This window comes from Indicator indicator, chromosome Z (genome assembly GCF_027791375.1).
Source record: "Indicator indicator isolate 239-I01 chromosome Z, UM_Iind_1.1, whole genome shotgun sequence".
Lineage (NCBI taxonomy): Eukaryota > Metazoa > Chordata > Aves > Piciformes > Indicatoridae > Indicator > Indicator indicator.
Genome location: NC_072053.1, coordinates 77,110,092 through 77,127,397, shown reverse-complemented (window position 1 = coordinate 77,127,397; position 17,306 = coordinate 77,110,092). Strand labels below are relative to the sequence as shown.

Here is a 17,306-nt window from a genome sequence, read left to right as displayed (position 1 = left end):
TGCAGCCCAGGATGTGATTGCCATCTGGGCTGCGAGTGCACATTGATGGCTCCTGTCCAGCTTCTCATCCACCAGTACCCTCAAGTTCTTTTTTGCAGGGCTGCTCTCCATCTTATCATCCTCCAGCCTGTATTGGTACGAAGGATCGCCCTGATCCAGGTGCAGGACCTTGCAATTGGCCTTACTGAACTTCATGAGGTTCTCCTGAGCCCACTCTAGCCTGTCTGTGTCCCTCTGGATGACATCTCATCCTTCAGACTTAGCTGCACCACTCAGTTTGGTATCATCTGCAGACTTACTAAGGGTGCACTCAATCTTCTTGTCTCTGTCAATGATGAAGATGTTGAACAGCATTGGTCCCAGGACAGACTCCTGAGGGACACCACTTGTCACCTGTCTCCATCTGGACATCAAGCCATTGACTACTACCCTTTGGATGTGACCATCCAGCCAGTTTCTTATCTGCTGAACAGCCCTCCCATCAAATCCATATCTCTCCACCTCAGAGAAAACAATGTTGTAGGAGACTGCATCAGAGCTTTTAAAACATAGCGTTTAATGTGGATGTGCTTTCCTGACATCTCCACAAGACTCATCGTACTGATCCTTACCAAATCTGGTGGCATCTAGCTGGGCATGCTTCTCACCTGTGAGAAACCTCCACTGAAAATAAGAATGACCCAGAATAGTCCAACTAGCACTCAGCTAAACTAATGAAGGCCTGCAGATAAACATTTGCATGAGTTGGGCTGGAGCTGGTACAACAGGTGTTGCTTCAAATGAAGAGCAGAGACTCCATGCTGTGGCCAGGCCCCTGCTAAGCCTTGTGCCCTCTTGGTCCTGAACTGCCTGTTTGTCAGCAATTCAACATACTAGGTTTGGATGGGAAGGTTTAGGGGTTGAGGTTTGGCAGGTGCAGTGTGTGTCTGCAGGGGTGGCTTCTGTGAGAAGACACCAGAAGCTGTACCATATCAGACTCCCTCTAAGAGGGACCCACCACTTGCCAAAGCTGAGTCCTTTGTGATAACATATTTGAGAAAGGGTAAAAAAAAAAAAAGCTGCACAACAGCAGCAGGGAGAGAACAGGAGTATGTGAGGACCACCCACCCTGTGAACACCAACATCAGTGAAGGAGAGGTAGGATGTGCTCCAGGAGCCACTGCAGAGATTTCCCTGCAGCTGGTGGTGAGATGGCAGGCTATCCCACTGTAGCCCATGGAGGTTAATAGTGGAACAGATCCACCTGCAGCCCATGGAGGTTAATAGTGGAACAGATCCACCTGCAGCCCATGGAGGTTAATAGTGGAACAGATCCACCTGCAGCCCATGGAGGTTAATAGTGGAACAGATCCACCTGCAGCCCATGGAGGTTAATAGTGGAATGCATCCACCTGGCAGCCCACGGAGAAGCCCACACCAGAGTGGGTGGATGCCTGAAGGAGTCTGTGACCCTGAAGAAACCTGCACAGCAGGCTACTGGCAGGACCTGTGGACCCATGAAAAGAGGAGCCCATGATGGAGCAAGTGCAATTGCTGGCAGGACATGTGACCCTGCAGAGAACCCATGGTGGAACAGCCCATTCCCAAAGGACTGTGTCTCATGGACCCCACACTAGAGCAGGGGAAGAGCACCAAGAGAAAGGAGCTACAGAAACCACACCCTGTGAACAGACCACAACCTTCATCTCCCTATCAGGGCTGAGGAGGTGGAAAAGCCAGTAGTGAAAAATTGAACATGGCAAGGGAGAGGAGGGGTTCATAGATTTGTTCATACCTGCTCTAATTACAACAAATTAATCCCCAAGATGAGTCTGTTTCCTCTGTGACTCTAATAATGAGTGAACCCTGTCCTTATCTCAAGCCACAAGCTTTTCTGTCATGTTCTCTCCCTGTCCTGCTGAGGAGGGGTATGGTAAGAGGCTTGATGGACACCTGGCAGCTAGCCAAGATCAACCCACCAGTCAATATCTCCTGTCTCTTGCCAGAGGCCAGCCCTACAGATTAGTCCAGCCAGGATTTCACCAGCCCATTCGTCAAGCCAGTTCCTTGTGTGGCTGAAAGCTGCATGTGTCAGGCACAGCACAGAGCTGCTATGCCAGTTTGTTTGCATTGGTAAAACAGAAGTTGGGTTGTTTGTGTTTTGTTGGGGTTTTTGTTGTTGGTGGTGGTCTTGGGGGTGGTTTTTTTTGTTTGTTTGTTTGTTTTTTTTTTTTTTTTTTTGTTTTTTTTTAATCTGTTGTTCCTGCTAGGTTCAGCTAGTTTTGATGAATGAACAGTGAAAGATTAAACACTAGAATAATTACAAATACTCGAACTGGAATCATTCCAGGGGAAGAATCCCACTGTGACTTCATTCAGGTCAAGGAAAGAATGCAAAGTGGATGGTTAACTGAAGCTGAAGTGAGGGTGCAAGTGGTTAAGAGAATCCTTCCCCAAGTGCATGACAGCAGTTTCAACACATGAAACTGCTTGGGTTTCATTTTCAAGAAGAAAAGCTCCCAACCCAAGCTCCCAACCCTGGGCTTTAAGATGGAGCCATGCCAGTTTCCAAGCTCCCCCATGGAAAAACAAAGGTGAACCCAGCACTAAGAGACTGCTGAACCCAGCTGAACTCTTTATTAAACAGAAACAGCAATGGAGTAAATAAGATGTTCTTCAACTTGTTCAGTATCACTTTTAGCCAGAAGAAATTAGAGAAGATTAGAGAAAGAAGGGAAAGGAAGGCCAGAGACAAACAAAAAGGAGAGAAATGTCACCACCCTAGGCTCCAGCATCACACAATGCAGTTTCCAATCCAGGGTTCCAAGGTGATGGGGTGCCAGCCTGACCTGCCTGGCTTTGTCCCTTTTATAGTCTCCTGTGCCCTAATCCTACCCTGAGACAGAGATGCAGAGCATGAGCACTATCTCACTTGGAAAGTTCACCTGTGTAGGTAGTCTTAAGGATTAGGTTTACTGCCCTGCTGCCATATCACTTGTCACCTCTCACTGCTCACCAGCCTTGCAAAGACACCATTTAAGGCAGACCCTTTAGGTCACAGCCATGGAGTTGAGGAGCATCACTATTCCACTGCAATGTGATCACATAGTTCCCTCCTCCTCTCACTGTGACCCCTTGGCCCTCCCTTTCACCGAAGTTAATCTTCTTTCATTAAATCTAGTTACTCACAGAATTATTGAGGCTGGAAAAGACCTCTGAGATCATCAAGTCCAGCCTATGACCTAACACCAGGACATCAGCTATAAACCATGCCACATCCAATCTTTTCTTAAAGACCTCCAGTGATGGCAACTCCACCACCTCCCTGGGCAGTCCATTCCAGTGCCTAACCAGCCTTTCTGTGAGGAAGTGCTTCCTAACATCCAACCTAAACCTCCCTTGGCACAGCTTCAGGCCATGCACTCTTGTCCTGTCACAAGTTGTCTAGGAGAAAAGCCTGACCACCACCTGACCACAATTTCCTTTTAGGTAATTGTAGAGAGTGATAAGTTCCCCTCTAAGTCTCCTCTTCTCCAGGCTGAACAACCCCAGCTCCCTCCAGCCAGTGTTCTAATTGCTGTGCTCAAGGAAGTACTTCTGTTGGCCAGCCCACTGTAGAGGAAAGCAAGCTGTGTAACAGGCCTGCAGACAGAAAAATCTTGCTCTACTGGTTTGACAGCAAGGCAGGATCCCAGCCATTTCACAGCCAAATGAAACAGACTGCAGTCATTACCTGAGGGAAGAACTTCTTCCAGAAGCTCTTACTCCCAGAAGAAACATTTTATATTGTTTCTTCTCTGCATGTATATCAAGTTTCTTCCGAAGCTGTATATGGCCACCTGACTTGCTCTTAAAGGCATCTTTTCAGGAGTGGATCAAAGCAGTCAGTTCTGCTGAGGCAAACAGCAGATTACAGAGGCCAATGAAAGTGACTCTGCTGCTGGACTGTCTGGTGTAATACTGGTTTCTTCACATCAAAAACAAGCAAGCCAAAAAATGCACCCATTAAGCTCTCCAGGGTAGCACTTAACATCCATATGACAGGGCACACAGCTCAAGTTTTCAGCAAGGCTACTTGTACCCATTCCATTTAGGGCAAAACATTTACTTGCTCTGTCTAGGCTTTATTGAAGGCTGCATGCTGGAAAACGGGCTGGTTTCTGACCTGAACTGGGGTTCCCCCCATCCCAGCTGGGACACTTGCTTATAGGAACTGAGACTTTTTACATTTCAGACTGAGATTCTAGGCCTTGCTTTCCATCATCCATAATGACAAGGACCAACTTCAGTTTTTGGCATCATTGCATTTGAAGAGAGTACACTTCCTACTTCCTTTAAAGGGGAAGCTTACCTAACAAATCTTCCCTGTGTGTCCCTCAGAGAACACCTTTCAAGTAAGTCTATGCAGGCTGTTGTCATCACACTGTGCTTACATGCCAGTTCTCAGACTGGGAAGACCCCACAGCACAGGAAGATGATGGCTTACTGCACTTAACTGCTTTGCACCCTCTGTTTCAGCATGAGCTTTATTCCAGCCTTGCTGATTGTGCTGGTTTGGGGCCAGACAGATCGTCTCTTGCCCCGAAAGGGACAAAAGAATGAGACTCACACAAACGGATTGGAGAGTGATGGAAAGTTTAAATGGAAAAGCAATTGGTGAAGCTACAAAAAAAAAAAAAAAAAAAAACAAACTACAAAGCATAGTGACAAAGAGTATCCCAAAAGCGTACAGAACCCCTCACAGAATTCCCAGAGGCTTCCCAATCCTTCCCTTCTTCCCACCTGAGGGTAAACCCAAACCCCCCAGGGCTCTTTCTTCCCCCTCCCGCTGCTAGGCAAGTCTCAGGCTGGCCAGGTCTGAGACTGCCCCCCCCTCCATTCTCCTCCTGGCATTAGGCCTAGACAGGCCTAAGAGGCCTTGAGGATACTCCCCCGGCATTACCCGATAAGAGAGGACATCTCCCGTGGGAGCAGAGAGGGAAGAAAGAGGAAGAGAATGACTTTGCAGATGGCCTTATAGGGTGCAGGATTTATGGGTAGAAATACGTTGTTTCCTGTGTCCACCCCTATGGGTGGGCACCCAGGACACCAGAGGTGCACCTCATGCAGCAGTGGCAGGGGGCACCCAGCCTAAACTGCCACATTCCACCCCTTATTTCATACCCATAATTCCTGCACCCAAAACATATCATCAAATCAGAAACAACTTTCAGATGACATGTCTGGCAAAGTCCAAGTCTCCATCTGGGCGTCCTTCCGAAAGGTCTCTCCCTCGGGCTCAGGTAACAGTTCAGTCCAGCTCTTCTCCCTCATCCTATGGAACCTCCCAGCGACGCAGAGTTCATTCTTCTGCACGGTGAACTCTTCATGGATCCGATGGAGCATCCTGGCCACCTGGAAACAACCTCATAACTTCTCAACCAAACATTTCTCCATCCACTCAAGCGGCATGTTTCCACCCCTCGGGGCAATCGAGTCTGAGCAATCAGGCTCCTCAACTCGACTCCTTCCACCCCTTGCAGGCAACAGCACGCTGAGACTTTCCAAAGCTGCACGGACCTTTCCCAAGCCCAGTGCTGACCGCTTCCAGCCGCGGCCCGAGGCTAATACGGATGCACACCACGCACAGGCACACCGCTCCCCCTGAGCGTAAGCATGCTGAGGCGTGGAGGCATCCGGCTACACAGCCCTCCCCCGGAGAGGGAGTGGCTGCACTGCAACCCACCGAGAAGAGAGGCGGAGCCAGGTGCTAGGCGCCATTTTCGGAGCGCGTCCGAAAATCAGGGGAGAGATAACAGCGAGAGCCGCCGTCACCTCTGCAGCCGCGGTACAGATCAAAACCGCCGCCACCCCTCAGGCCACAAGAGCGGCTTTTCCAGCCAAAGCTATACTCGCTCCCTGGGTCCTCGGAAGCAGCTTTTGAACTGGAGCCACCGCCCGCCTTCTTGAGTTGCGGGAGCCACCGCTCACCGCCCCGCTGCGGCTAGCCCCCACCGCCGCGGGACAAGCCGACCCTGGTCTGCTTCCGACTGTCCCTCCCCCTTCCTCGGCTCCGCGCCGCTCTGCTCGCCGCTGGCGCCGCGGGGAACAAAAGGGAAAGGGACAGGCACCGCATTCTTAAGCTTTTTCCCCAGTGCCTGCAGCTATAGAATCGCCGCTGCCGCTTCGGAACAGCAGGAGGGATTCCACGCCACGGCTACGCACCAGGGTGTCCCTTCGGAACCCATAAAACGCCCACACGGTCGCCCCAGCACAAAACCTTGAGCCCAGCCACCAAAAAAACCAACAACGCCCAGATACCATTTTAACTTTTCCACCCCTGCTCTTCTCCAATCCAATTTGCAGAGTTCAGCACAGGAACCATCCTCTGCTACCAAAAATCTGTGCTGGTTTGGGGCCAGACAGATCGTCTCTTGCCCCGAAAGGGACAAAAGAATGAGACTCACACAAACGGATTGGAGAGTGATGGAAAGTTTAAATGGAAAAGCAATTGGTGAAGCTACAAAAAAAAAAAAAAAAAAACAAACTACAAAGCATAGTGACAAAGAGTATCCCAAAAGCGTACAGAACCCCTCACAGAATTCCCAGAGGCTTCCCAATCCTTCCCTTCTTCCCACCTGAGGGTAAACCCAAACCCCCCAGGGCTCTTTCTTCCCCCTCCCGCTGCTAGGCAAGTCTCAGGCTGGCCAGGTCTGAGACTGCCCCCCCCTCCATTCTCCTCCTGGCATTAGGCCTAGACAGGCCTAAGAGGCCTTGAGGATACTCCCCCGGCATTACCCGATAAGAGAGGACATCTCCCGTGGGAGCAGAGAGGGAAGAAAGAGGAAGAGAATGACTTTGCAGATGGCCTTATAGGGTGCAGGATTTATGGGTAGAAATACGTTGTTTCCTGTGTCCACCCCTATGGGTGGGCACCCAGGACACCAGAGGTGCACCTCATGCAGCAGTGGCAGGGGGCACCCAGCCTAAACTGCCACACTGATCTTTCCCAATTCTATCACAGATTTCCAGGTGCTTGTCTCACAGATCTTTCAAGGCCGCTGCAGTGGCATCTTAACAAGGGAATAAAGTGTTAAATCAAACTCAACACCAAAGCAGCATTTCCATTGTCTTTCCTCTGCCCTAGGTAACAGCCTGGCTTCTTCCCAGCAGAAATACTCTGTTGCAGAACATCTTAATAGGTTCCCTATTTCTTAAGGATGAAGCTGGATGTTAGGAGCATCTAACAGAACTCCACCTGGGTTTTTAATCAGATTTTTTTTTTAAACCTTCCTTGCTCCCAGCTACTGCCCAGAGAAAACAAGCAGGACACCCAGGAACTGCTTTTAAAAATGACTGCTCCATGGCATACAGTGTGATATTAACAGTGCACTCTTGATCCAGCTTCATGACAGTCTGCCTGTCTGTCCATGAAAGCACTTCTGGTTTCTCACTTGCCTGTGTGAACAGCCCTTTAAACACAGCCACAGTCCTCTCAAACAGCCAGAGCTTCAGAGAAAACACTTTGCACGTCCTTCTCATCCTGTAATCACAACCCAGAGCTTGGTTCCAAAAAGATCCTTGATGTCTCATCCTCAGGTAAAGGGTGTGGTCACTTCTTGAGCTAGAAAAGCCTTTTTTTCAAGTAGGGAACAAATGCAGTGAGCTGCTGAAGGGCCCCTGTCCTCAAGAAGCCAGCAAATACATGCATGCTTGTGAAATGAGTGTAAGGCTGAGTCACACACGAGCTCCCTACCACGAATGCAAGAGGATCACTCTTTCCATGTTGTCTGCATATGCAGCAGGAAGTCCTGCTTTTTCATCAGTGATACTCAGCCAGCAGCACAGCCTGCCCAGCCCTAACCACACCATTATGCATAGCTGCTAGCTACAGCCCTGCTCCCTTGCTCACCGAGTTCTAATCCACAACACGCATGACAGCCAGAACACCATTTTGAGTTGGTGGAAAAACACAGCAGCTCTCCTTGGTAACTCTGGAAGGAACAGTTGAATGGCAGACAGAGGCTGTCAGGTCAGTGTTAACAGTGACCACCGATGAAGGTTTGGAAGGCTGCAGTCCAGTTTACTGCCCATCACAAAGCAGTGTCTAGTATGTTCTAAGACTGCAGTCAAGCAGTCAAATGAAGATGACAAGAATACATAAATCTAAATTCTCAGGCTTGAAAAACTGCAAGTTTTACCTCTTCAGGCAGTTATTCCAGACTGCTGCCAAGAAACAAAGCAGCCCAACTCAAGAGACTAAATGTACCTGGCTTCTAATAGAACCAGAAGGTACACCAATGGCAAAGCACAAAGGCAGCAGCTCCAGGTCCTGCCTTCCATGGCAGCACTATGTTCTGATGTTTAAAATGCAGCCAAGTTTTAACTCAAAGCCTCTAAATGAAGCTTGAGAAATTTTAAAAGACTCCAGCTAAAAGAGATAACAAAAGAAAGTACCGAACCTACCCACTGACCATCCTTTTTTCTGCAGCACCTAAACTCCCCTTTCCATGTCTGCAAGCCAGACTGCCATTCTTCAGATTACAGCCTGGTAACTACCACTGGAGAAGGTGGCAGCAGACTTCGTAAAGCAACTGTCATCACCATGCCAAAACCCACAATTTCCCACCCCCAGCAATAACCCAGTAATTGATCATGTTGCCTTTGACAAGAGCCTTTGTGTGCAGGCAGCTCTTCTTTAACACAGCACATTACAAAATTGGTGACATGACAAAATCCCTCACGTTTTCATTTAAACACAAGACAATATCCAAGTGAAGAATGTACACTTTATTGTACTCATTTACACAGACCCAGAAGACAGTTTCCATCACTTCACCTAGCTAGTTTGGTTAGAAGTTGTTTTTTTTTTTTTTTTTAAAGTAGAAAAGTTGCAGGCTATAATTTAGCCGAAGCAGTCATGCTTCAACGTCTCCATGGCTAGAGATCAGACTAGGCTTTTAATGGTCTCTTCCAGCTTCTCTTTATTGGCCCCAGAGAACTCCTGCACCTGTAAAGAGAATGATTTTTAAAATGGCTGCATTCAGTGCTTCATCACATCAGCTGCACACCATCTGGACACATATTCCTATTCAACCATGCTGCAACTGAATTTTTTTTTCACCCCCAAAAGACAGTATTTTGCTGATGTTGATCTATTTATCTCCCACTCAACTTACACAAAAACAGACAAGAGTCTATCCAGAAATCACTTCCAGACTGTTGTTGCTGGAGCCTTCTACAGATAAAACACAGGAGAAGACAACTGATCCTGAACCAGTTCTGTGTAAGACTCAACCACAGCCTTCAAGAGACTCTTGAGGTCACCACACAGAGGTAAGCTCCAAATTACCCCGCGTTGCTCAGGACCCTTACCCATCAAATTCTCAAAGGACTGCTTCTAATGAACTCTCCCTCAGCCTGGCTTCTCCTCCAAGAATTTCTCTTTGTTGTAAACTTATACAGCAGGCAGATAAAGACTACATTCATTACTCAAGACAGCAACTCTGTCTTCCAAAACCTACCGAAGTGTAAGGTATGGAGCAGTCCACACTAGAAGGCCATGAAATTGCTTGCTTGATACTTCCTGTGTCTAGAGGACTGCCTTGGTCATCTAACATAAAAAGCCACACAACAGGACTAACCATATCAAATTCCCAGACTGTCACATTATAATCACAATTCTTCCAATTACATTGTAAAGCTGTTGAAGCTGACCCTGAGAAACTGTCACAGGTTCATTATTACTCATGATTTGGCCCCATCATGAATTGAACTGAAGGCCACTCAAAATCTGACACTTTTCATGGCAAATGCTAACCATGATGGTCCAAACCCAGGTTGCTAGGCAGACAGACTAGCAGTCTTAACCCAGACATGTAACCCCACTAATGCCTCACAAAGCTCTGCCTGTAAGATTGACCTGTTACACTAACTCAGTTCACTACCTGTCAGGTTTGCCTTATCAGTAAACTTTCAGTCCATGTCACACTTGCTGCAGCACTAAGATGAACTTGCTTGCTCTCCAGAGTGTCTTAATGTCAGTGGTGCCTCAGATGCATGACAAGAGAAAGCAGGCTACATAGTTTAACTTTCCCAATTTTCTTTTCTGTTTAGCTTGCTTGCTCTAGTCCCAGAAGAGCAAAGCCTACCTTATTTCCACTCTTGTAGAACTGGAACGTTGGCATGCACTTCACATCACAGTGTGTAGCCACATCCTGGAAGAGACAGAAACTGATCTTCAGCTTGCATGTGTGAAGGATGTTAAAGTTAGAACCCACTTGCTGCCTTTTGTTTAGGTGATAGCATAAAGCCATTTCTGCTCAAAACAAGCCCAAAGTACTTATGGTAGTCCATTGCTAATGACAACACTCCAGTGTTAACATCTTCCTGGAGCAATCCTGAAAGATCCTTCCTTCAGCATTTAATTCATACAATGGTAAAGACATTTACTATGCTTCTACTCCCCATTTGGAAGAAAACAGACCTCTACATCAAAGCAGAGATGACTATTTGTAAGGCTCAAGAGCCCTACAGCAACTCTTGCACTTCAACTGACTTTGTTGCAGCACCTATTTGACACTGCTGAAACTGCTATAGAGCAGGTATTTTATTCCACTTAATTCAAGACATGAAAGAGGAAACAGCACCAAGAGCTGAGAGAGAGAGAGGAAGAGACCAGACATCACCACACGAATTTTAGAGAAGCAGCTTAAAGCTTCAGACTAACACTCCCTCACAAAGTACAGGGTCACTGTTCCTATAGGTCTTTAAGTGCAAACAATCAAATCAGGTTGCTCTGTTCATGTGTCCACTAAAAAAAATTAATTCTTTCCAGTGTAAGAGCTAAAATCCTATCTCTGCTTCAAAGTTGAGGCAATCTCTCGTTTTGTTTCAGTATCTGCAAGGACATTTTAAAAGGAGTTTCCCCAGTCACTCGTGTGGAGCTCAGTAGCTACCCCTCTCTCAGAATCACTCTGGACCATACCTGGGCATCATCCACATCAATTTCAATGAACACGACTTCACCATACTTCTCAGACAAATTCTAAAATGAAATAAGAGATAAGTAAGACACAGTGTTTCAGGAAAGCTCTTTTTTAAAGGACATGTTCATATAAATTGGAAGGCTGGTGCTGCACACCCCCACAATGAAACCTACCTTGTTACTTTAAAGCAGCTATTTCACTGACCAGAGCAAAAACTGTTTTCTGCTATAATACCTGGAAAAGTCTGTTGAAACTTGTTCAAACATACCCCCCTCAGGGAAGGGGAAGACTCATATGTCCCAAGCAATAGGTGAAAGGCCATGGCAGATCACCAGAAGATGTTACAAGCCATCTTCTGATTTCCCAGGAGGTAATACTGGCACCTAAACACAGCTGGAGTGGTTACAGTAACTGTGTAGGATAAATACAGTTTCAAGTCTATATCCCACCTTTTCAGGCAACACAACTGCTAGGTCCCTACAGACTCCAGGTCTGTGTATGCATTAGGACAGCAGAAGTCAAACCACATTTGGGTTCCCAGCTATAGCAAAAGTGAATATATTTAACTCAATAGTCTCAAAGTATAAGCATCTGCAAGTTCTCACTTTTCCAGAAAATGCTGGCAATCATATGTGGCAAAAAAAAAAAAAGAAATCTCCTTATTATCAAACAGCACAAAAAATGTGTGGATATTTTAACACTGTTGCAAATGAAAGCAGAAAGGTTACTTACATGGAAGACAGGCTTGATCATTTTGCATGGTCCACACCACGTGGCAGAGAAATCAACTACTACAAGCTTTGTACCAGCAGCTTTCAGTTCTGCCTCGAATTCAGACTATTAAAAAAAAAAGAAAATAATTGAACACAATGATTTTGCTCCTCCTTTCTAAAACAATTTAGACTAATCCTAAAGCTAGCTTGCCCTCAGCCTTAGCAGCAATCATTTTGGTAGCTCTGCAAACATTTCACTTAACTGGGATACCTGTACCACATCATCTAAGTACTTCAGTATTAATGGCTTTCACCAGTGCCCGCATCAACAAGAGTCTTATGACTCTTCAATTAGAAAAACCCCATAATATCAGTCATCCCGACTCACTAAATTGTGGAAGCATAAGCTAGAAATTCTTCTAGCCTGTGATCTCAATTCTGGCAGCTCTGTTTAGTGCTATCTGCTGAATGTGATCCTTATGCTTTTTAACAATCCATTTTCTCACTTCTCTCTTGGCAGGAAGACTTCCATTTTCTTCTGGGACAGACTTTCCTCTCAAGAATTTGAAAATGACACAAACCTCCAGTTTCATGCCTTTTCCAAATGACAGTCAACACCAAAATGATGTTGTGCTATTTACAGCACATTTTCTAAAGCAGCCTTACAAGAAGAGTTATTTTACTTATTTTGCCAAGTGAACCCACATGCAACATCAGTAGCCAATGCAATCCTACATACAGGCAACACAAGTGAGAATACTACTTAGAGCTTGAAATCTGTTTGCTACACCAATCATTCTTGGACAATTTGTAATTTAGAGCTCTTTACATGATATTAACCATGCTTTCTGGCCGAAAAGTGAGGGTTACTGCAGATCTGAAAGGCATCAAAAACAATAAACACTTGCATGCCAGCAAGAAGTAAACAGGTATCTCAGGCAGAAGCAGAAAACACTAATTAGCTACTTCCTGAGAGAGTCTTTTTCCAAAGCAAGTAGAAGCCACTTCAACAATCCTCAGCTTTGTTCTCATGGCAATGCAAGCTTCAGAAGAGCTGTTAACACAATCTTCAATTCAGTTCATGCACGTTTATGCTTTACTCTCTCCAACTTAACAGACCAGTCAGCAAGCTAACTGAAAGTAATGTGGTTACTGGCACAGGTACACAGCTTTTTTTGTGCAGTACAGGAGTTAACTAATAAATGGTAGCTTCTGCAGTCAGCAGATTCTGTGATTCTCTGTCTGGAGTCTAGTGAACTATTCCCCTGACTAAAGAATGCCATGCAGGTGAGGAGACTAGAGAGTATAGAGCCAAACTGGTCACAAGTACATGTAACAAGCAAGTAGAGGGTCCTGCACCAGCATTCCCATGTATAAACCTACATGAAAGTCTTCATAACTTCCCGTAGCTTCAAATGCACCAGGCATTACAGCTCCCTGTTAATAAGGCATTTCCCTTCCTCAATCTTCAGAAGCACAGCCATCCCATACTGAATTCTTCCATCCTTGCATCTTGGATATTCAGTCTATTCTGCTGCAAGATGAGGAGCTAACACTCCACACCACCCATTCTCAGTCTGAGAGACATGGGAACAGCAAGTTTTCCTCTCTCTCCACATTCCCCCCCACTCCTGTATTGACATAGTATGCATTCCTGCAGCCTAATCCCCAGAGTACCCCATTCCCACCAACAAGGTCCAATGTCCCTGTGCTAGCTGCTGACTGCCAACCTTTAGTTCCTCGGTCAGACCTCACTCCTCCCCACCATCATATAACACAGCCTGGTTTCTGTTACTGCTTCTCACACCTCTGCACTGTAACATCACCAGGTCTTTACTGATTCCACTTCCTGTACCTGCCAGTTAGACCATCCTCCTCTTAGCCTTAAGTTTTCTGTCCAGCTGCATAATTACTGTCTTTTGCAAAATCAAGTCCAGCACTGGGACTGTTATATGGCCACACAGCTCAGGTTTGCTGTTGCATAGGACAAGGGGAAAGAGTGAGGACATGATATCTATGGTTGGTCACACACCACGCATCATTAAGAGACCTAATCCTGACTACAATCAGGTGCTATCCTGCAAGTCATCTGTAGTATCAACTACAATTGCTGTAGAATGAAAAGAGATGGAGGATCCAAAGGTGCTTACTCTTTCAAGTTAAGAAGTATTGAACTAGGGAGAAGTTCTCAGCATTCTCAGAACCTAACCTCCCTGGAGAAAAGAATACAGTAGTGTGAGAAAACCAAGCTACTTTACATGCTGCAGTGACTTCCATAGCTGTGTTAACTGTGGAGTGACAGGTTTTCATACAAAACCCAAGTAATCTCTGTTAACAGAAGAGGAACCTACCACCACAAGATACTTGGTTGCACTATTAGACGATCTTACAGCTTTGTAAACCAGTATCTCCTTCATGTAGCACCTTACTGGGGGAAATGTGACTAGTTGGTTGATTTGTTTTTTGTTTTGTTGTTGTTTTTTTTGTTGTTTTTTTTAATTGTGTTTGGTTTTGTTTTTTACATTTCACTACAAACTCCCTAGGCACAAGCAAGACTTTATTTTGCTCCAGCTGAAAAGCAAATGCTGCTTTCAACAAATATATTGGTAGGCAGCAGACTTCTGTTTCCAAGGGCTGAGTAAGAGACAAGGCTCTAGGGATGAAAGCCTCCAGTGCAAGAGGTATTTCCAGAGATAGGTAATACTTCATCAAAATGGAGGCTACTGACCACAGACAGTGCTGGAAAGTCTATTGCTCTCCACAATAGATAAAATAGCTTTTATAAAAGGACAGATGGTCTGGACCTTAGCTGGAAACAATTTCCAGCACATACCAAGTCACCCTTGAATCTGGATTAATCTAGTCAATAGCTAACTACACAATACAATACTTTGGGGTTTTTTATTAATACAGAAGCTAGCATCAACAGATTGAAGGTTCAGCTGCCTGAACTCCTTAGTAGACACCACTTCTGAAAGTGTCATCTGCTTCTCAAGGTCCAAGTTTTTAATATCTAGTTCAACTCACAGAAACAGCTACTGTGAAAAGGAAAGGCAACACTAGCTGTTAAACAGTTTATAGACCACATTAGCCTCTGCTATAAAAGCTACTGCATTCCATAGCCAAACCCTGCTACGAGTCACCCGTCTGAAGACCACAGGCTTAAACCAGCTGAAGTACTGCTCCTTCTGTCCACTAGTGGGGACTTGAGAGAGAGACCAATAAAGCCATTTCCCAGAAGCTAGGAAAATTGATGAAGAGATGTGTTAAAGGCAGAGCCCACATCTAGCTAGGTATCATGTTCACAGGCTTTACAGATGTCACCCTCAGAAGCTTTCTCAGGTAGTGGAAGAAGAGGTTTTACTCTTTTTATCAAAGAAAACTAATCTGCTTTACTGAAAAAGAGAATTAATGAAATCCCAGCTGCACTGTAATTGGAATACTTTGAGTGTTGCTGATGTTAATCTTGTCAGCACGGCTACTGAGTCCACGTTCTCCATGGATGAGCAGTAAGACTGTTTTAACTACAGCAGACTATTAATGCCCATAGGTGGGAAGCTAGTGGAAGCCTAGTCCACTTTTAAGTTAGAGTAGGCCTTTCTTCCAAAGTCAAGTTTATTGACTCTTCATCTTTAATCTGTTCCAGCCTACATTAAAAACAAACACAAAACAAAACAAACAAAAAAAACCCCCAAAACCCCAATCAAATCTTACTCAAGAAGTTCATTCTTTCTGTCCCTCCATGAACAAAGGAGGAAGGGAAGAGATGCAAACCAGACTAAGATTTTCAGGTTGAACTCAGACACCAGGACCTGAATGGTAAGGTATTCATCGTAACTTTAAGGAATTTTCTGCATTCGTGGGTATTTAAGATGTGGTCACAAGAATCATTATGCTGTTGTGTCAGATGTTAACGCCTTAGCAGTCTAACAAGGGAAGCCTGCCAGGCTTTTAATTTATATGGTGAATTGACTACAGAAGAGCACAGCCTAGACAACAAACCCAGAGAGCGGCTTTCACAGGCCCCTCGCAATCAGATCAAACTAACATTTTTATCCAAATTCAAGTTCAAAACACAAGACTAGCCCAGCAGGATTTTCCCGGAAATAAAGGGCTCTCTAAGTCTGCACAGAGAATACTTCTTGGAGATTTGGGTTCATAAGCTAGAGCAAACAAATACTTTATTGCTGCCTATCAACCTAAGCAGCTGCTGTGCACAAGACCACGTATTATTTCACCACCAGCAGGGTATTTTCCGTGTGTTTGTCTAGGCTTTTTTACTGTTCTGTATCACAAAGCCACAGACATGTTTGTATTCACCAAATGATCCAAACAACGAGGTGCTGCCTTAGTGTACGAAACAAGTCAGACAGCACCACAAATTCTTATGCCAGCAGCTCCCATTATTTAATTACTGGAGTGGCTTCTAGTAATTCCTTAAGAGTCAAGAAAACTGTATTCATGTTTTCCATGAACTCCTATTCAGAAGCATACCATCACTTTGGCCAATCTGTACCAAGAAAGCCTGCACACTGGCAATCCACAAGACAAGGTGGGACTTCTGAATTAGCTGTTATCACTTGAGAAATAAAACATGACATTTCCTTAAGATCTGAAAGGGAGATGAGCAACAACCTGTCACAGTACGAAATTACATCATCTCCTCAGTCCGATCATCTGAAGCCTTAGGTTGTACAGTTATTTGTTCCCTCCCTTCGGTCTACTCAAGTCCTCCCTTCAGTCTCCCCCTTTCCCGCCGCGGCGGTGAAAGCAGGCTCCTCCTGCCCGGGCAGCCCCGGGACCAGACTGCGTCTCTGGCGCACATGGGCTCACTCCCGCCAGCCTCCGCGGGCCAAGGCCTCACCGGGCCCTACTGCGGTCCGAGGGGCGCCTGTTTACCCGAGCTTCTTGCGGCGGCTCAGCGAGGACCGCCAAGAAGGCGATGCTCACCTCAACTCGCCGCCTTCCCTTCCACTCTCATGGCAGAAAAGACGAAGCCCTGCCACGCCCAAGGCGGAAAAAGAAACACGCTGCCCTCCGCGGGGTCCCCGGCAGCACAGGCCGCCGGTCGGCCCCGCACGCTCCCACCTACCGGCCAGAGCGACCCGAGGGGCGGGGGGGGTTAAGGATGAGTTGAAGCCGGGGCCAAAGGCCGCTATGTGCGTAACGGACTCACCAGGTTGCTCACTATCTTCACCATGGCGATGGCTCAGGATCGGCGGCTAAATAGCAAGAAGGCAGCCAACAGTATCGTCCCTGCTCGGCTGCGGCCCCCCGCGCCGACTATAGCTGCCTAAACAATATCCCGCTGCCGCCGCCCCGGCGCCGCCCTTATATAGCTGCCTATTCGCTGCGCACGCGCAGTATCCCTCCGCTCCGCCTCCTCCGCCCCATGGCGCGGGGCTCGCGTTCTCCCGCGGGCGTCGGTGACGTGATGGTGGAGCGGCCATCACCGTGGTGGCGGGTCCAGCAGAGCTGGGGATCGCTGAGGAGATACCCCCACACACAACCTGGGTCCCCTGGCCGCCTGTCCGAGCAGCGCTGGGAGGGCGGGCCTCACATCCCTGCCGGGAAGCAGCAGTGGCGGCGCGCGCACACACACACAGACACGCAGCCCGCCCGGACACACAGAAAAGTGCTGTGTAAC

The 17,306-nt window shown here is 46.6% G+C and overlaps 1 protein-coding gene across 1 annotated transcript; it reads right to left on the bottom strand.

Annotated features, from left to right (window-relative positions):
* Window positions 1-8,752: 8,752 nt before the first annotated feature.
* LOC128979180 (thioredoxin) lies at window positions 8,753-16,975 on the bottom strand. Its single transcript, XM_054397339.1, has 5 exons — window positions 16,836-16,975; window positions 11,679-11,783; window positions 10,946-11,005; window positions 10,110-10,175; window positions 8,753-8,968 (listed from the first exon to the last, which is right to left on the bottom strand). Exons 1-5 carry the CDS (start codon window positions 16,857-16,859, stop codon window positions 8,906-8,908), a joined length of 318 nt encoding a protein of 105 aa, XP_054253314.1. The 5' UTR covers window positions 16,860-16,975; the 3' UTR covers window positions 8,753-8,905.
* Window positions 16,976-17,306: the final 331 nt, after the last annotated feature.